Below are 20,577 nucleotides of genomic sequence, written 5' to 3' on the forward strand. Positions count from 1 at the left end.
CCGATCACAAATGCAGACATGGTTTTATGTTTACGTGGCGCGATGCAACGCGTAAAAAGACAGTATATGTCATTATAATCCGTAATTATGTCCCCACTGGATGCAACAAATGCCTCGTTTATAATGGGTTTTAATGTTTACGTCTCGTCGCTCCGGCCGGGACACGGCATCAAAATATGGTAAGGGGCGTGACATTTCCATCACACGCTTGAGGTATTCGGCCAATCACAACGCACCGGATAGCTGGCCAATCAGAGCACACCTCGCTTTTAAGACCAATGAGCAATGATTGTAAAAATCGACGCGTTTCAGAAAGGCGGGGCATAGAGGAGAAACAATAATGTACAGTATGTGGAAAATAATGTGTTTTTTGAACCTTAAACCACATAAACACATTTCATTACACCAAATACACAAAATAATGTTCTTTTTAGCAACATCATATGACCCCTTTAAAAAATACCAAGCCACAGATCCAACATCATTTTTTTTTCAAGACAAAGACATGATTAACATTCAGAGACAGCGATAAGGACAAAATCTTGATGCAAATTTAGGTAGTCTTCAGATTAACTCAAAGTGAAAGCTAAATATGAGAAAAGACTCTTGTGGTTCATAAGGTTATAACAAGGTAGGAATGAATAATGTCCTTTTCAAAAATTTGCTTAAGGCCATGATTAAATTTAATGTACAACTAAGTAGCAAGCTCCCAAGTGAATCAGCTCTGAATTTAAAAAAAAACGGGAAGTCAACAGCGAAGGATGTTAATAGGCTGTTTGGACACCAGCTCTTCGACTAAACGATCTGCTTTTGCCCAAGGACCAAATTTTCAGTTCATTGATCTGTAGTTGCTCTTCTGTTTAGCCCCACACTTTGAATTATAGCCCCAATACCGCAATCCTCAATCACACACGCACAAACTAATGTCTGCTGATTCCAGTTCCCAAGGATTCTTTGCCCAAGCACACACGGATAACTATTTTTGATGTTGTGCTTGAAAGTATATCATTTCACTGAAGGATTGTCTTCTTATTCTGAAGTGTCTGTCTGCATGATCACTGTAATTATTGGATTTCAAATCTATTACTTCATATCTCGTTGAGGGATGTACCATATACTTGCTTCACTTACGTTTTTTTCCAAAGTGACTTACAAATGAGAAAATAGGTACTCAGATACAAGACGCAAGATGGAAATATATCCCCAAAAGAAAAGCAAAACAAAACCACCTTACAGAGTGAGAATAATACTATTCAATGTAACAATATGAATGGAAAAAAATGTCTTGTTTCAGTAATACAAATGCTTATATACCTATTGTAGAGCAGGATGTCTGGTGTCCACACTTGGTCTGTGGTGAAGCGAAGGTTTTTGACACCTGGGTACTCAGATTGGTTCCACTGCAGATAATGATCATACCAGTGCTGAAGAATAAATAGAGAAAGAGCTGTGTCAGCTGTTTCAACACATGTACATGTATTAGTTTGCTTTATAAGGCCAGATTTAATAGATTTAATATTTTGACTCATGACCTTTAAAAAAAATTACAAAAAAACAAGGTTATAATGAGTGAATTGGGTAGAAATTTGGAGGATTTTTTGAGAAATGCATCATTTTAGAAAATACATTAAATATGTTCAAATTCATGTATTATTTGAGCTATAAAGCTCATCAATTTTAAAGTTGTTTTAAGAGTGACATTGTCATGTCAACAAAGTTTTGTGGCTTTACTATTAATAGAGTGAGTACTTTAACATTTATGGATTGGCCCCATTTACTTCCATTGTAAGTGCCTCGCTGTAAACCAGATTGTCCTTCATTTTCTTGAAGAAAAACGACAAGTGGAAGTTAATTTTGTGGTAATCATCATCAAATCTGTACTGAACCCAGAAGAACTGATGTCATAGATATAATGATATATCATTAGATCATTTATTTAAACAAAAGACTACTAACTACTAAGTTGTGGCTTACCATGTTAAGCCAGATATTGGAGGTCAATACTTGATTTTTCTCATCCTGTATGAGCAAGAAAAGTTAGAGTTCAAAACCAATTGTGAGCTTAAAGATACATGTCACAGAATGACAACTGTAAATACCACTTAGCAAAAGCTGAAAAAAAGATCACCATTTTCAGCTCTAGACAATTTCAAAACCATTTCTTGAACTAGCATCAATATGTTAATAGGTGGTGACAAGAAAACAGCCAAAGGGTTAAAGAAGATCATGAAACAAATTCGTGTAACACAAATTTCAGCCAGGCTCAGAAAGCAGTTTGCAGAGCATTTGAGAAGCATATTGTATAATAATTTAATGGGTCAATAAAACATGGTTAACAAAGATGCCACAACAGAAAGAAGTGACCACGTAACGACAAGAGGAACCAGAAAAAATACACCTTGGGTTATCAGATAAACTCCATACTCCACAACACAGATGAAGGCAATAAAAAGAAAAAGAGTGACTTACCACATCCATGATCTGTATCAAGCTCATAGACAGAAAGACAGTGAGAGGTTGAGAGTCGTTTGCAACAGGTCTTTCCATGCGGTTATAATCCTTCAGGAGGTTATTCAACAGGGTCCGCTGGTATGGACCTTGCACCGACACTGACAGAAAGACATGAATATACTGTACAGCCCAGAACAGAGACTTCAAATCAAGACATTCATTCACTGAGCCGAGATAGAATGATTGACAGATGGAACGATAAAACAACAGACAGTCAGACAGATAGACAGACAGTCAGACAGATAGATAGATAGTCAGTCAGTCAGTCAGACAGTCAGATAGACAGACAGACAGACAGACAGACAGACAGATAGACAGATAGATAGACAGACAGACAGACAGACAGACAGACAGATAGACAGATAGATAGACAGACAGACAGACAGACAGACAGATAGACAGATAGATAGATAGATAGATAGATACACAATAGAGAAAATAATGGACTGAACATTAGAGGTGAGGTGTAAGGGGGGCTATAAAGTATGTCTCATATATATGCCACCTTTGACAATTGCTAATTAGTGTCACATCTGAACCTATTTGAACCTCTCACTCTTCAATCAAAACACCAAATGTGATATAGTGAGGGTGTAAATGTCATGTGTTCACAAATAATTTAAGACTCAACCAAGAAGGGTTATTTGACACAATAAATCATTTATATTTGAGGATAATTCAACTGAATAGTTAAAATGTTCCTTCACCAATGATCACAGACTCTGATATATCCATAACCTTCTATCTGGGGATTATCTTACATGGTTTTATTCATTAAAAACAGAAAGATCAACCCTGGACACATAAAGGAGAAGGTATTTATTGCTTTCGAGGTTCTGATAAAACATTTCTTGAACTTACGGTAGAGGCAAGTAAATAATAAGAACTATTGACAGAAATATCTGAAGAAGGGAAGTTTTCATTTAAACTTAGAATGTGCAGATATTAAGCAAATATCTTCCTGCTTTTTACAGTTAATATTCTATCTGAAGACCTTTAATGATATTTATTTGTTATTTTTTCTATAATATTTAAATAAATATATTTAATCACTGAAATATTAGGTTGATACTGCATGACTGTTTCATATTCTTATGAGAAACGATTATAAACAAACTTTCATACGCAGCTGCCCTTCATGAAAAAATTTACATTTTTAGTGTTTAAAAAGATGGAAAAATGTTCACATTCAAAAACTCCCTGGACGTTGTATAATATTTAAAGATATCGCTAGTTTGATTTCTTTTATTTCTCTGCAGTGTGTTTTAACAAATTAAAATTGAGAGTCACCTTTCTGAAAAGTGCATGAATACTTTGTGGTAAAAGGAAGTGTTAATGCTTCAATAATATTAGTCTATTTTCTACTTAGATCAGAGGAACTTAAAATAGAGTCAGAATAAGGACTAAATCTTAAAATTATTATTAACATTTTTCCACACATTACTGGAAAAGCACAAAATAGAACATAAAAACACACATAAAAATAGTCAAATCAACAGAAACCGATACTTTGCAACATTTCCATCAACACACTTAATTTCCTGCAACTGTGAAGACGCTGAATATTCTATGGTGTGACACAATTTTAAAAATTATAAAGAGAATTATATATTAAGAGAATGTACGTGAAACAAATCCAGATGGCCTGGTGTGAGACTGACAACCCAAATAAAAGTTCTGCTTTATGACAGACAGGAGAGAAGAGAGGGAAAGAATGAAAGATAAAATAGAGAGAGGCTTTCCATGGCAACACACACACACTCCCTCTTCTACTCCACTGCAGCAACATGTCCACAGCAACATCTGAATCTACAAATGCATTCTGTGCCTCCGTCACCTCCATGCAGTCTATGTTCTCATGGATTTAGAGGAATGAACGAGAGAGAGAGAGAGAGAGAGAGACGGGAGGGGGAGAGAAGGTGCAATTTATGATTGCAGCGTCTAATTCTTCATGGCAAAGCAATTTTGTTTCATTCTGCCTCTCGTCCCTCCGATTCCATCTGATTTTTTCTCTTTCTCTCTCTCTTGACTGCAACAGTGGTAAAACACACACACACACACACACACACACGAAACATCTGGTGGCACAAGGTTGCCCACAGGCAAACAGGTTTGCAGAGCACACATATGAGAGAACCAAAAAATAATAATAATAAAATAAAAACCCAATATCTTATGCTGCTTTCTTTTAAAATGTTTGCCTTCTCTTTCCTAAACAATTGTTTCATACACACACAGATTTATATACTTACATGCATGTGCACATAGTGAGGAACCTACCCTGGATCAAAGCGGAGATCCCACATAGAGTGAAAGCCAAAGAGTGCCACATTCCAGGAGATATGAAGGAAAAGCAGGGCAGAAAAACAGGAATATGTTCGGATATGGAAAGAGGAGAAGGAAATATCCTGGTGGAGTGAAGGAGAGGAGAGGAAAGCAAGAGCTGGCTTGATGCAAGCAGTGGACAGAATAAATGTGGAAGAGAGCGAGGAGGAGGTGAGAGAGAGAGAGAGAGAGAGAGACAGAGAGAGAGAGAGAGACTACCCGTGATGTCGGCAAATCGCAGCAAGTGAGAGAAAATGGGAAAAAAAGATCTGATTGATTTGAGACTCACAAGTCAGCTTTCTCTCCACCAAAATCTCTGAGATTCCCTAAGAAGGACAGATGAATGAGGAGGAGGATTGGGAATACAAAGGGAGGGAGATCAAGAACAAAAAAGGGGAAAGGGGGAACTGATCTTCCTGTCTACCTAAAATAATCACATTCGGTTAAATCCTAATCTCTTTCTTCTCTCTCTCTTTGTCCCACTTTCCTTCTCCATCATTTGTGGGTTTATAGAATCGCACAAATTCTCAAAGTGAGGCTATCATCTTCAGAAAAAGTGAAATGTGTCACAGCAGAAAAACTTTTGTTATATAAAAGATTTTCTTTTCAAAAGGTATACAGAAGCATTGCTGGATTTAGAGGTTTTATCATTTTAATATATTATAGGCTAGGTTTGAGGTTAGTAGGATTTAAAAAAGAAATTCTAATTTGATTCAACAAGGCTGCATTATATTCATCAAAAATGACAGCAGCACAATTGTTTGAAACATTGTTAATAATGAGAAATGATTCTTGAGCACCAAATCAGTATATTAGAATGATTTCTGAAGACCGGAGTATTGCCTGCTAAAAAAATCATCTTTGCCATCACAGGAATAAATTACATTTTAAAATGTATTAAAATCGAATTTTGTTTCAATGAATTTAATTTTTATCGAGAGATGGACACAAAGTATTGTGAATGAAATAGGAAAAAATGTAAAGTAGCCTACTAAAGAGATGTCTAAACTGATCAAAATAATTGTCTGTCCTCAACAGCGATACTATTTCATTTTGCTACAAACCCTCGAGTTGACCAGAACACTGTAGCTCTCCATCTGCCTCTAAAGAAGAGAAAGTAGATTAATTATATTGAAAAAATTTAATAAGACACAACTAAAACGCTAAAATAGGTGTGTATAGCGGAAATTTGTGTACATTTCTATTTTACGCCCATTTTCTCTTTCAACAACTGTCATGGCAGAGAAATTTAGACGATCAAGTCAGTTAAAGTTCCACTAAAACATCTAATCTGAGACAGTAGCCTATGTTTTATAGCAACTATATATATATATATATATATATATATATAACACATCCGGTTTAATGTCATAGGTATTTGAATATAACTATCGCGCCCTTGAGTCCTAAAATGTCTTACTGCCAAGCATGTTCAATCGGAGCGCGCGTGTACTTCCGGCCTGAGAGTGTCTAAATTGCGGAAAGCTAGTTTGAACATCACAACACAATGTCATTGTAAAAGTAACAACAGAAAACAACAACATTGCCATAAAAAAATCTGAAAACTGTAAAACAAAATCACAGCCTATAACAGTAACAGTAGCTAACAGTAATCATGTATTCTTCCGCAATGCTTGCTGGGAATTAACTTCCATTTAATATGAAATTGTTTGCTCAGATGGCTCTTTTAGGCTAGCTGGGGCAAAATTTGGGAGAATATTATTGTTCTTAACGTGTGTGATTCAAAGTAATTTACACGTTTTAGTATCTGTGACTCAGAAAAGCTAGATACAATGTGGGCTAATTGCTTTTTTACAGTGTGAAATTTACCAAGTATACAAAAAAAAATGTTTCAATCGGTGAGGCATACCAGTAAAGTCAAGCATGTTCAGGCATGCTTGTGTGTGTGTGTTAATGGGATAACGGAGATTATGGTGGAGGGGGTTTAATTGAGGACGTGCTGGGATATGCAAGTGGCACACAGTAATGTGCTTAGTTAAACTCCTCCTCTCATTCGTCCTGACGAAGTGCTGAGACAGGGGCCAGGGAATGGGAAACCAGAGAGCCCTATAACAGATTACCCTATTACTACAGATGCCCTTCGGTGGCCTCTTCACATGGGGAGGGAGCCGAGGTGAGCGGAACTCACAGTCAGGCATCTGGAGAGGCTTTCTCTCTAACAGTGGTATAACATATAGATATGTCGTGGAAAACAAGCGTTTAATATATCAACTAAAGACAGCGGCATTAAAAATGATGATGACGAGATGTGATTCCATTTAGCAGGAGGGTTTCTTACCTGTCCAGTTTAGGTGTTATTGTTTTGGGGGCTTTTTTAAAGAGAGTGCTTAAATGCTCTTAAGAGTATGTGGAAACCTAAAGTCTATCAGGAATTGGCTGGACTGTGAAAACTGGCCATTGCATAACAGAATGGAGCCAGACCTGAATGTGAGTTTAGGGATTGTGGAGGCTGAAGGTCAAGTCACCCTTGAGAGCATCTCAATGTAAGGCAATGGCAACGCTAAATCATGGCAACAATTAATATGAGGCTATTGTTTAGGGATAGTTCACCCCCAAAAAAAGAAAATTCTGTCATGATTTACTCACCTTTCACTTGTTCCAAACCTGTATGAATTTCTTTCTTCTGTTTAGCACAGAAGAAGATAAATTGAAGAAATTTGGTAACCAAATATTTGATGGTAGCCACTGACTTCCATAATAATATGGAAAAAAATATTATGGAAGTTACTGTCAACTGTTTGGTTGCCAACATTCTTCTAAATATCCTCTTTTGTGCTCAACAGGAGGAAACTCTTACCGGTTTTCAAACTTTTAGATGCCATGGACCCCCAAAAATGATCTTCCTCACTAACTTTATTGTTTGCAATAAAATTAATAAAAATGTATTTTTAATAAATATAAGTTGGTCCTGTGCAATATATTAACATAGCTTTTTTATTTTTTGCCAACAGAGCATGTTTTGATGATGAATAAGGCACTCAAAATGCATATGTAGTCAAAACAGAAAACCACATGAGCTAAAACAAAAAGCTAAAGCAGACTTCTGGGTTACAGATTTTCTGACACTATGTGGTCATTTTGGGAACTGCATTTGTACAGAACGCAGGCCTCTTGCTCCAGTACAGTATGAAATAGAGAGCAAAGTGTATGGTATTTAGACTAATGTTCTTCATAATGGGAAAATTATTATCCATAGCATGACTGCATTGTTCCGAAACATGGTTCACAGGAGAACACCATGTGGTAAAGATGCATCCTGATGAATTCATAAGAAAAAATGAGTAAACAATATAATATCTATATCTATCTATAATAAGAGAAGGTACTGGAGTATACTAAAGTTTTGACTCTTGAAAGTAATCATGAGATCCTCCCATGAGGCTGCAGTTTCATTCCCACAAGGCGTCATTAGGCAGCCACAATTTGCAGTTGATTTGGTTAAGGAGGGACACAGACAATTTAGTCCACTGGTCTCGTTCCTGGAGGGTAGAGAATACAATTGAATTGATTTCATCATATTATCATTCAGGAGCCACTGAAGATAGCAGTTCGGCAGAGAGAAGCAATCAACTAATGATCTCGGAAACTAAATGACACGACACCACAGCTTCCTGACAAAGGCTGCTATCTGTCAGTGTGCTGTGCTGTGGGATTTTAAACTCTGTACAGATGAGTTTGAGTATTCTAGCACAGACATTCCTACACTTAATAGGGGATTATTGACAGTTCATCTCATATACAGTATTGTAAGCTAACCGCTTTTTCCGATGGATCTTTTCATGTATCACTTTAACTTGCGGTTCTTCTCTCAGGTAATGATTAATAAAATGTCATCCACTGATGCTATTTGAACATTGCCATTCTACACACAGTGGGTTACTGTTCAATAACCCACTCATCTGGGCCTTTGGTCCCTTGGACTTGATAATGAATGTCATCTGTATGAGTATTTTATGAATACTGGGAAGAAATGCTTTTTGAAAAGCTATTCAGAAATCTTAATGCTTTTTTACTGCAGGGTTTTATTACATTTAGCCAGAACCTCTGTAATACGACTCTTATTAAGCAATACTAAATTTTTAGATGGGTATTTTCAGGGAAAACATACAGGCTATTATCTAGCTCTATGATTTTTCAAATCACAAGTGCTTGCTTCCATTCAGTGTTGGTCAAATTAAATACATAAAACTGAAACATTTTGATTTGTTTTTCTTTTAGCAATATTACAGTTCCTAATGAAATGTATACTTCTATTCAGCAAGGACACATTAATAAAAAATGACACTATAAAGACTTTTCGTATGTTACAAAAGAATGTTTCAAATAAATGCACTTTTTAATTGTTTATTCATTAAATAATCTTGAAAAACAGTTCCCACAGAAATATTAAGCAGCATAATAAAAGACTTGATGTTTAAATGATTTTAGCATTCATGGTAGTGGGTTTCCTGAGCACCATAGCAGCATATTAAATTGTTTGTTTGATCATTTATTTTTCTCAGAGTAACTTTGGTAAGGCTTGAATAGTCAAAATTCTGATCAACTAAATCACCCAAGTGTATGAAGCATGACAGTTTGAACAAAATCCTCATCACAGCAACATTGTAGCCCAAACATTTTATTGAGACTGAGACAGAGAGAAAAAAGAGACACTAGGTTGGAGGGTGTTCCTGTCGGTTCTTCAGACCTGGTGACTGGATCTACTTCATCTCTTGCTTGAAATAATCAGGCTGCTGTCACTGAGGCCGGTCCGTCTCCTCCCTCTCTCTCTTTCCCTCTCTCTCCAACAAAGCATCCAGAAACATCTTAATGCTGCTTCCTTCTGAAGGAACACCCTGGAGAAATCATAAGAAAAAGAGAGGTCATTATCAGAAACGACAGCTAAGCTCATTAACAACAAAAGCATGAATATCACCCCTCAGTGCCCTCAAACATTTGGAAAGAAGCATGCATTCTGTTTTTTATACTGTGCCTCTCCAGTAACAATAAAATGATTTCAAACAGGTTTCTAAAACATTATTGCCATTAGTTGCACAAAAAGATCCCACATCCAACTCGCAACATTTCACTGGTTGAGCCAATGCTCAAATAGGTCTAATAAAGCTCTAATAAATAGGATAATCAACCCACAAGTGCCTGCAACGTACAAGATGACAATCATCCACATGAAATTTAGCTGAACATCTATTAACATCAGCTAAACGTTTGCAAGAGTTTAAAAGGTCTGAAAGAAATCAGAGAGACTATAATACACTGCAGACCTGTGACAATGAATATATGAATACTCGGAAAATTTCATGCACAACAAACCCCTAAATTACTGCAATAATCACAAATTATGGACAGATCAGCTTTATATAAACTAACGGATAAAGAATGGCTAAGAGTTTGGGGGGGGGGGGGTCAGCATCTACATCTAAACTCCCAATAATGACTGCTAATGCTGTCATACTCGAAGAGAAATGATTTTAATCTATCATAAACTGAACTCAGACCAAAATAATGTTTGCACTATTCAGCAGCTGCTAACTTAAAGCGCTGTCTGTATAGTTCATTTCAATGCAGTATTCATCATCACAGACCTTCCAGCACCAGTGTAAGCAAAATCACTAATTTCCATTCAAATGACTCTACTAAATTACAGTAATTTACAGTAAAATTATGACTTGAATCGGGCCAACGAATATCAACGAGACCTCAAAATCTGCATTTCAAACGGTCAACTTGGCTTATGCATCATTGCTTACATCAACAGCACATTTTTCAGGCGGCATAAAAAAAAATTACCATTCTTATTCAAAACATATTTTTACTTGATTATTATTTACATTATTCTGTTATATAACTATTGCAAAAATACTATTGTACTGTAAAAAAAAACTTATTTACAGAACAATAGTAAAATTAAAATGTATATGGAAGCTACAGTATCAAATACATTTAAGGTATTTATTTTGGATGTAGTATGCATTTCAAACTGCAGCATGAGTGGAAGTGCAGAAAATATGTATACATTTGTATAAATACTATAAAGTCGCATCACTGATTCTTATAAAGCAATGTTGAACCTATTTATATTTTAAAATTACATCTACTACAGTTAATTAACAATAACTTTAGTAGAATAACAGAAACCCTGATAACCTCAGTAATATGAGATAACTACCAAACGGCTTACAATTTGATTTCTCCATTCCACTGTTGCTCCTAAACATGTCTGAGTTTGAGTAAAAACACAAACGAACCTTCTGTGAGTCGAGCTTTGCCTCCGGTGGGCTGACACAGCACAGTTGAGCAACCGACGCAAAGCACGACTGTCTGTGCGTGGCTGAAAACTGTTGTGATCTTATAACATCCTGAAAAACAAGAGTCATTAAGACCATTCAGACACTGACAAGTCCAATTATCCAGAATCATATGGAGGACACTCACCTGGACACTTGACATCCATGAAATAAGAATTGGGACACTGTACGAGACGCTTCTTCTTGTGCCTCCTCCTCTCCTCCTCGGGGGTCGGGTGCAGCAAGTCTTTTGCGAGCTATTTACATAAACAATATGATTTTACATTAAAAAACTGCCAATAAACACCCTTTGACCAGCAACTTCACACGAGCATGCATTAAAATATGCTGAGCTGCCTATCCAGACAGCATTTTGGGCATAACAGCAGCATATAATGTCCAAAAATATTGTCTAGGTAGGCAGATAATTATGTTTTGAGAGACCATGCAGAAGCCCTTGCGTCTTGATCATTTTCAGTTAACGTTACTTCTGGCAACTCCAGAGCGCTGCATGAAATCATTTAGTCAAAAAGCAACTGGTAGCTTCCCTCAAACGTAGGCATTACACAGTTCAGCCGTTTTAACGTATAATACGTATAAAACACATCGACACTTAATCGTGCGTCACATTACTGTTTTGTTGTGTGTGCGCCGCCATCTTGATGCAGGGCGCGAAAGCACGCTGCCGAACCATTCAAGACTTAACGCTTGTTTTTACGTTCATCTTCAAGTTCATGTGACAACGCGCACATTAAGGTCAGTCATAAGGACATGTTCTTGAACGCGTTTCGATATTTAGGTCTTAATGTCATGTAAGTGGTATATATTGACATGTTTTTGCTCTCTGGTACTCACTGGCATGTTGGCGAAGATTAAGCCGCTGCCAGAAAGGAAGTTCCAGGCGGAAACAGACGAATATCATCGGACAAGCGCGGAAGGGGGCGGAAGTGCGGTATCGGACGTAGATCGCAGACATGTTAGTAGAGGCAGATGAGGTCAATAACAGTAATACGAACGGGGGGTGGGGGGGGAAGAGTTTAATCTTAGGAAAAAATACTTCTTTTGGCTAAGTTTCACATACATAAATACATCTGTATCTGAAAATACAAAGTATTTTTACTGTTACTTTTTATGTTATTTACTTCTGTTCATCATTGTTATGATGGCTTTATGTGTTATATATCTACCTATATATTATTGTTAAATGTTATTCTGCTGTTTGAATAATTAATAGCTTAAAAATATAAAGGCGCAGAAACACACAAACTGGTTTAACATGGAAAGATATGGTCAAAGATATCTTTTTAAAATTATCTTTTTGTTATTAATTCCTACTAAAAGTATCTTATAAACAAAAATATACCAAAAAGTGCCATGATACTAGGATTTTTTTTTTTTTTGACAATATAAAAATATTCTGCCACATAATTAATTATGGCATTCATTCAGTACTATTGACATTGTATAGGCCTCAAAGTACTGTGATATTACTATTCGATATCATGGTATTTTTGTAAGCTTTGTTTTCTGTAGTGTTTTTCATTTTAGATTCTACAGTTGTTTTTATAACACAAATGCATTAATAAGTGTTTCTGTTAATCTTACATAACAGCACTATTCATTTCTTTAACTTTTTAATGAGGGGGAAAGTAATGAATTCTGGGGTGGAATATGCAGCTGGTGACGGGAAGGTTCTTCTTAGCTGGAAGGTCGTCTCAAGTACACTAATATTCATGGAGTGAGCAGAACCCAGGAGGTGGAATCAAGACTGCTCACTTCCAGCTAATCATGAGAGACAAGTGTCTGCAGATGTGCCCATCCAGACACTTCAGGCAGCTGGGAAGCTTCATGGTTCACTGCGACTGCTGTAACAGCTCCTGATCAGCATTCCACAACAGACAGTTTATCTATAGGGGATCAAGGGCAATTTGCCTACAATAGAATAATGAGTTTGCTGATAGGATCCTGCTGGCTACAAGCCCTGGGTTTTCAAAATATAAAAAGATGTTCAGTATGATACATTGGGCGGGTTAAAAATAATTGCCTATTATTCTGGTCTGATTATCTCTAACACATATCATTGAATTGATTCAAAACAAACAGAGTTAAATGGACCAGGTGTGTTTCATCAAATAAGTGCATTGTGGTCAGGTTATTTACACAGCCACTGAAAACGGCTGTCCTGCAATCTTCGAAAGATCTCTGGTAGCCTACATGTGTAGACAAATGGCTGAAATGGAAGAGTGCCTCTCAGTATGTGAGACAGTTTGAGCAATGCCTGCCTATCAGAAGAGCTGAAAACCCTATTCAGATATTGGAAGTCATCAGCAGCATGGCACTTATGCAGACAAATCCTTATGCAAATTCTTATCTTATATTCTTATAAATAAATAAATAAATGATCAGACTTTTGATAAAATGTACAATTATTAACATAAAATCCCTTATTAATTTTTGTTCACAAGCATAATAATCAGTGCACGTTTCTTTTCATTTCAACATGGAAAAAAAAGTGAAGCATCATACCAATCATCTAGAAATATACATTCTTTGAAACCTTTAGTAAATTTACTTTTAAAAACCTTAACACACGAATCCCATGTGCCGACGAATAGGATCTTTTCTAAGATCAAGAACATTCCTTTAAGAAGAAAGTGAAACAAATAGGCCACATTGGTTCTACAGTAGGAATATCTTGGCCACCGTCACTTACAAACATTACCGTTAACAGTTGGGAAATAGGCCTATTTACAGATATGATATGTACATGTATTGCGTTACAACAGCAATTTTTAAATGTAGGTTCGTTAATATGTGCCATTTGCCATCTTTTGAAATATTCAATATAAACGTAATTTAGGCTAAACGACACAACTAACAAATGTTGCATATTTCTACATTATACAGTGGGTACGGAAAGTATTCAGACCCCCTTAAATTTTTCACTCTTTGTTATATTGCAGCCATTTGCTAAAATCATTTAAGTTAATTTTTTTTCCTCATTAATTTGGCTCGTTGGGGTATGATTTTCGCTTAGGTTGCAAGAGGTCCAGGGTTTAAATCTTGGATTCAAAGCACTAAAAGCCAAAAAACCTCTGCAACTGTATTTCATTACGTGTCTAGTCGCGTACAGCGGCAGAGGATTTCATATAAGCCAAGAGGAGAATGGTTTTCCTTTGCTAAAGTAAGGAAACTTTGCTTCCTTGCATATTTTGCATGTCTCGCTTAGTTAACACACCCGATTCAGACAACCAGCTCGTTAGAAGTGAGCTACGTGCATGAACTGTGTTCCGATCGATAGGAACCCTACACAGTGTTCATTGCTCCCTACTCCCACGAGGACTGGAATTGGGACCCGCTGATGTAGCCTATTGTAGTAATGTTGTCTCTGGTATTCTGGTCTGTGTGCGTATATGCGTTCAGGGGGCGTGGCTTTGGACGGCGATTGCAGGGAGGGTGGGACGTTCGCTTTCAGTGCTATCAGGCTAAAGTTAGCATTTTCCAAGATCTCCTACTGCACCTTTAACTTCTTTTGGACTGATGCATGCAACACCCGCTGAGTGGCATTAAACAGCTTGAAAGATCAAAGACAATTCTTAATATAACTCCGACTGGATTCATCTGAAAGAAGAAAGTCATATACACCTAGGATGACTTGAGGGTGAGTAATGTATGGGCTAATTTTCAGTTTTGGGTGAACTAACGCTTTAAGGAGTGTGCCATTTTTTTCTGTGAAACAAAAGTTAGGCTAAATGTGTTCAGAAAAGTTATCATAGTTTTAGTGACAATTACATAAATTATAAACCAAGTATGAAAAATGTCCAGAGTTTTCATGTTATTAGATTTTTAACAAAAATGAAGTAAAACGCTCCCATGGGTGGGGAAAATGCCTCCCAGTCGGACAAAGTAATTTGCTTTTAACATTTACAGCAAAATCAGAGTACATGCAGTTTTAGCTTAAAATTAAAATTAAATGTAATCAATAATTATGAATTGCAAAATTATAATAGCCTATTTTAAAATTTTTGTTAGCTGATGCTAACTGGCTACCTGATGCTAATGTAATTTTTAAATATAAAGTCCAAATATTTTAATTCAACCAACTAGTTAGAATACATTTGATGGAAAAACATAGGATTTGACATTCAGAATAGCTACAGTAGGCCTAATTGCCCATTGCCCCTGGGGGCGTTTTACCCCACTGACTATGTTTGAGAAAAAAAAAAATTCATTCTGAAAATATAATTATATTTTTATTAAATAACAGGTACTCCCTATCGACAGGCCCTACTGTTCTCAAATCATATAACTGTTATGTTCTACAAAACAACAAGCTTTACAACACTTTTTTTCTTACTGCTGAAAATTAGATCATGTACTGTGAAATCCGTTTTCTCTCTGGTACATCACCAGTGTAAGCTTCATAGTGAATACTTCTACATCACTCTTGTCAACGTAGTCCAAAGTTACAATAAAAATGTATCTTGTTGTTATTTTGGGGAAAACGGTAGGGGGGTGTTTTCCCCCACTCTATTGTGCAAAAACCTACACCTACAGTTCTTGTGCTTATTTACACTTCAAAATAGCAGGTACCTCAGAATGTTAGCAACATGATTTGTTCTCTGTATTTTTAGTCCCTTTGGTAGGAAATTGCCTCCTATGAATTTAAATGCAATGTAAGAAGTGTGAATGTAATGCAAAAAGAAGACAGGACACAAAATAATATTAAAGTGTGCAGTATATGCTACAAATGGTGTAAGATTTATAAAACATTTCACTCAAAATTTGCTTGTAAATTTCACAAATTATTACAAAGAAACATGATTTAAATATGACATTTTTAAAGACTGAAACAGTATATTTTCTTATAAACGTATTCCAATAAACTTTGTTTTATTTACAACTTCAAAAGCCTTTTTCTACTTTCTTGTTCAAACATTTGGCCATAACTGCATAATGACTGTATTTGTATTTTATTCATTTCTGGCATAACACTGACTTCATTTCATGTTTGAAATGATGTAATGATATCATGTGACAAATAAGGCCATCTGACCATTGTTTATCATTGCATAATGCACATAATGTCTTCCATTCTGAACACAGGCGTTTTCATAAAATCCTTTGTGTTGGATTGGCGAGATCAGATATCAGTTATCTGCTCCTCCTGGTAGGTGGAGGTGGAAATGGCTCCGTATGGATCCACAACTGTTTGAGCGCAACGCACAACGGTTACCACCAAAAAAAGGCAGAGAAGAAAGAGAAAAAAGAGGGCAAAACCCAAATCCACATCGACCTCCAGCCATGATGATACTGGTGGCACTGGCTGGTCCATCTGCGTTGCTCCAGAGATTGCTTGTGTTGAGAGTCAATTAAAGACCCACCAGACCTTTTAGTTACAGTCTGTGCCAATGTTAAATGGATCGTTCTCCCACAAGGAAATTGAGATGTTATCCACCCTACCTGTGTTATTGTTTCCTTGAAATTGAGTCAAATCCTTCGGTGGAACTGGGACAGAGTACAATGGCAATCTCTCTGGCAAACGCGCAGTTTCAGTGTTTGTTTTTTCGACAGGAGATCTTCAGTGTGGCCTTGCGAATTGGATCCCAGAATACGAGAATGGTTGCTTACGATGTATGAAGCTACATCACCCTGATTAAAAAGGAACATCATCAAATTGAAACAGTAATATCATACAGGATTTGTAACTAAATATTTGCCACCCACATTTGATGTCAAATTAATTAAGGCATGATTTAAGGCATGATTAATTATGAATCAACTGAAATATGAATAAACTTGACTCGCTCTGTTCCCATTACTTCATCAAGACACAAAAGAGGAATATTCATTCAAAGGGTAAGATACTGCCACCCATCATAGGCTCTGTTCTAAAATCTAGAGGAACCCTGCTGTCCTCTAAAGGTGCAGTTATGTTACATTGGTTACATTGTCTAATAGTGTAGCGCTGTATAAACTAAGAACATCTCATACAAAAGTCACCTGGAGCAATCTTTTGCCCTCACAAGAATTTCCTGATCCTGTGGATTCCTATGACTGGATTTCACCAGCAAAATTCGAACAACGGTGAAGTGAACTCAACTAAAAGTTAAAGTTGTGGTGTTTACAATTGTGACCCTGGACCACAAAACCAGTAAAAGAAAGTCAATTTTTTCAAATTGAGATTTATACAACACCTGAAAGCTGAATAAATAAGCTTTCCATTGATGTATGGTTTGTTAGGATAGGACAATATTTGGCCGAGATACAACTATTTGAAAATCTGGAATCTGAGGGTGCAAAAAATCTAAATATTGAGAAAATTGCCTTTAAAGTTGTCCAAATGAAGTCCTTAGCCATGCATATTACTAATCAAAAATTAAGTTTTAACATATTTACGGTATAGGAAATTTACAAAATATGTTCATGGAACATGATCTTTACTTAATATCCTAATGATTTTTGGCATAAAAGAAAAATCAATCATTTTGTGAGGCTTTGTGGTCCAGGGTCACAATTGTTCTGTGAATTTTAGCAGGCAAAATACAGTAATTTCAATAGGAATGAATGAGATGAGGAATTTTCAAAGACTTCCCCAAGAAGATTTTGTGATTTAGTCAAGCAGATTCGCTGCGATGACCAACAGAAAACTGCTTGGTTTGAAAGTGACTTGCTTCATACATCGCTACACTATTGACAATAGCAAATTTACTCTTTCAGCACGATTTTCAATTTTGCTAATGTAAATAAGGTGGCAGCTGAAATGGAACTTCAAAAGTGACAATTGGGAAATCTCCTCACATGAAGTACATAGGAAACCCAATGGAGTTAGAATTGCTAAGCTAACAATGTGGATGAGGTAGCTTGAAGTGGCTAAAATGATCACTTTTATTTTATTTTGGGGTACTTGAATGTATAGTGAACATTTTTTGCACTTACTGAAGAGAATCATCAAGGATTTTTTCAGGTGAAAATGTCAATTGTCTATTGTCAATAGCACAGCGTTGTATGAAGAACATCTTACACAAGTCTGTGTCAAACCAAGCAGCTTTTTCTTAATAAAGGCCTCCTGAAGCAAATCGATGCTGGTGGTTTTGTTTTGCTCTCTCCTCTGCGCTTCCGCATTCGTCACTTCTCACCGGAGTTTACGCTACGCCGACGTCACCACTGGAACACCGCTCTCTCGCGCACGCGATTACGACAGTTAGTGGAAGCTAGAGATTATGGTTTATAAAGTTTTAAATATGGATACTTTTCTTACAAAAACACATTGATTTGCTTCAGGAGCTCTTTATTAACTCCCAGGTGCTGTGTGGCGTACTTTTTTTTTGATGGATGGATGCACTTTATTGGCCTTCTTTTGGACTTTTGAATAACGAATTCACTGCCGTTATGAGACTCGCAAGAGCGAGGACATTTTTAATTTAACTCTGATTGGATTCGTCTGTTTAATTGCATGTGGTTGTCTTGACAAAATACACTAATAAAATATAAAATTTAGAAAATCTGTGCATTAGTTCACTGTTTAGTTTGGACTCATTATTACTAACATATCCAAAAATATGGCTGAATGGTCTCTTATGCTCACCCATGTTTATTTGATGTAAAATACTGTAATATTGCGAAATATTACTACAATTTAAAATAACTGTTTTTCTATTTTGTTGTATTTAAGATTCATATTTTTGTTATATTTTATTCCTGTGATGCAAAGCTGAATTTTCAGCATCATTACTCCAGTCTTCAGTGTCACATGATCCTTCAGCAAATCGATGCTGGTGGTTTTGTTTTGCTCTCTCCTCTGCGCTTCCGCATTCGTCACTTCTCACCGGAGTTTACGCTACGCCGACGTCACCACTGGAACACCGCTCTCTCGCGCACGCGATTACGACAGTTAGTGGAAGCTAGAGATTATGGTTTATAAAGTTTTAAATATGGATACTTTTCTTACAAAAACACATTGATTTGCTTCAGGAGCTCTTTATTAACTCCCAGGTGCTGTGTGGCGTACTTTTTTTTTGATGGATGGATGCACTTTATTGGCCTTCTTTTGGACTTTTGAATAACGAATTCACTGCCGTTATGAGGCTCGGAAGAGCGAGGACATTTTTAATTTAACTCTGATTGGATTCGTCTGAACGAATGAAGTCATATACACCTAGGATGGCTTGAGACGGAGTAAATCATGGGGTATTTTTCATTTTTGGGTGCAAAAATCTCGTTAACAAGACCCGAGAACTGAAACGGTATCTCAAACGTGACAAATTTGGCAAAATTTTAGCAACTATCTTTATATCATACAAATAGCACTCCTTACATGAATCACATAGGAAATACTGGAGTTAGGCTGAGAATATGGTTAAGCTAAGAATGTGGATGAAATGGCATAAAGTGACTAAAAAAGTCACTTTTACATTAGACTAATCAAATATTTAATATTTATATAATGCGTTATGGACTATAATGTTTAACTTTTAAAGTTAAATAAAATGTAAATGTTTCCTAAGTAGGCAGCTCAAAAGGTTTTAGGTTTCATATATAGGCTAAACGTCTTTCATTTCCATCGTTAGTAAACTACTTTACCTCCGCACATGCATTGCTTTCTCTTTTACCTCTCATAGACCTCTGGCTACATCTCGCTACCCATGCTAACCTCTACATGATACACCATCTCTGCTCTCCCTCTGACAATCTTTCAGTCAAACATCTGTGCTCTTCAAGTTCACCTGGTCCACCTCCATCAAACAGAGCGTTTGCATATTTGCGGCCTCCTCCTGGCACCCAAGCCGTTATGAATAGTTTAACAGGAGTTGAATGACATTGTGTTGAGGCTGGCTGTGCCCTTCACCGAGGGCTGTGGTCCAGTCACCCGCCCGGTTCAAATGCGTCCGTAACTCAAGCAGGCCTCAGACCAAAAAGGTAAAGACTCCCACACGTCACACCAAGGGAAAGGCGAAGGAAGGACAAAGAGGAACGTGACGGAGGACAGGAAGGAGAGAGGACGAGAGCAGAAAGACAATACCCAACTGCAATTAAGTTTGCCACCAGGGGCAGCGTGAGGGGAAATTGAGTCAATGCAGGGAGGCAAAAGCTTTCATTTGATTGGCTGCCAGGTCAGACAAGGGATAGAATAATGATGTAGTAAAGACATCCTCTCCAGTTAGCAGTTAGCTGATGGCTTCTACACTCGTGATCAGAAGAATGAAGCAATAGTTGAGTAAAGAAGAGAGATGGGTGATTTCCAAAAGCTCTTATAAATAATGAACAATCCTAAAGAGATTTCATTAGGGTAACTGAATAAAGCTTAGCCAATGCACAATTATTCTGGTGCCCCATGGAGGTATAGAGATCTCATTTCAGGTACACTTGTTTAAATATATTAAGTGACATATTAAAGCATGTAATTTAACATTAATTGTTCATATTAAATTCAATA

At 36.7% G+C, this 20,577-nt stretch overlaps 2 protein-coding genes and 1 long non-coding RNA gene across 3 annotated transcripts in view; 1 reads left to right on the forward strand and 2 right to left on the reverse strand.

The window, feature by feature from the left end:
* LOC107693335 (neuronal acetylcholine receptor subunit alpha-7-like) overlaps positions 1–4,941 on the reverse strand; it is a 24,717-nt gene extending 19,776 nt beyond the window's left edge. The window contains exons 1-4 of the mRNA XM_016492670.1: positions 4,792–4,941; positions 2,470–2,609; positions 1,975–2,019; positions 1,315–1,424 (exon numbers count right to left, since the gene is read on the reverse strand). Of these exons, the coding sequence (XP_016348156.1) occupies positions 1,315–1,424; positions 1,975–2,019; positions 2,470–2,609; positions 4,792–4,843 (347 nt within the window). The 5' untranslated portion in view covers positions 4,844–4,941. The remainder of the gene's footprint in view (positions 1–1,314; positions 1,425–1,974; positions 2,020–2,469; positions 2,610–4,791) is intronic.
* Positions 4,942–9,459: 4,518 nt separating this feature from the next.
* On the reverse strand, positions 9,460–12,095 carry LOC107693339 (40S ribosomal protein S27-like). Its single transcript, XM_016492672.1, has 4 exons — positions 11,997–12,095; positions 11,290–11,398; positions 11,103–11,213; positions 9,460–9,692 (listed from the first exon to the last, which is right to left on the reverse strand). The coding sequence occupies exons 1-4, from the start codon at positions 12,000–12,002 to the stop codon at positions 9,664–9,666; spliced, it is 255 nt and encodes an 84-aa protein (XP_016348158.1). The 5' UTR covers positions 12,003–12,095; the 3' UTR covers positions 9,460–9,663.
* Positions 9,464–20,577, forward strand: part of LOC107693340 (uncharacterized) — a 22,702-nt gene continuing 11,588 nt past the window's right edge. The window contains exons 1-3 of the long non-coding RNA XR_001634724.1: positions 9,464–9,547; positions 11,080–11,084; positions 13,260–13,263. This is a non-coding gene — a long non-coding RNA (uncharacterized LOC107693340). The remainder of the gene's footprint in view (positions 9,548–11,079; positions 11,085–13,259; positions 13,264–20,577) is intronic.

This window comes from Sinocyclocheilus anshuiensis, unplaced genomic scaffold (assembly GCF_001515605.1).
Source record: "Sinocyclocheilus anshuiensis isolate Anshui unplaced genomic scaffold, SAMN03320099.WGS_v1.1 scaffold566, whole genome shotgun sequence".
NCBI lineage: Eukaryota > Metazoa > Chordata > Actinopteri > Cypriniformes > Cyprinidae > Sinocyclocheilus > Sinocyclocheilus anshuiensis.

Bases quoted from the DNA above. Each gene is read 5' to 3' on its own strand.
- LOC107693339 (XM_016492672.1), bottom strand. The intron at 11,214-11,289 runs GTGAGTGTCCTC...CTTGTTTTTCAG, and splicing joins CATGGATGTCAAGTGTCCAG to GATGTTATAAGATCACAACA. The intron at 9,693-11,102 runs GTTCGTTTGTGT...TGATTTCTCCAG, and splicing joins CAAAGCTCGACTCACAGAAG to GGTGTTCCTTCAGAAGGAAG.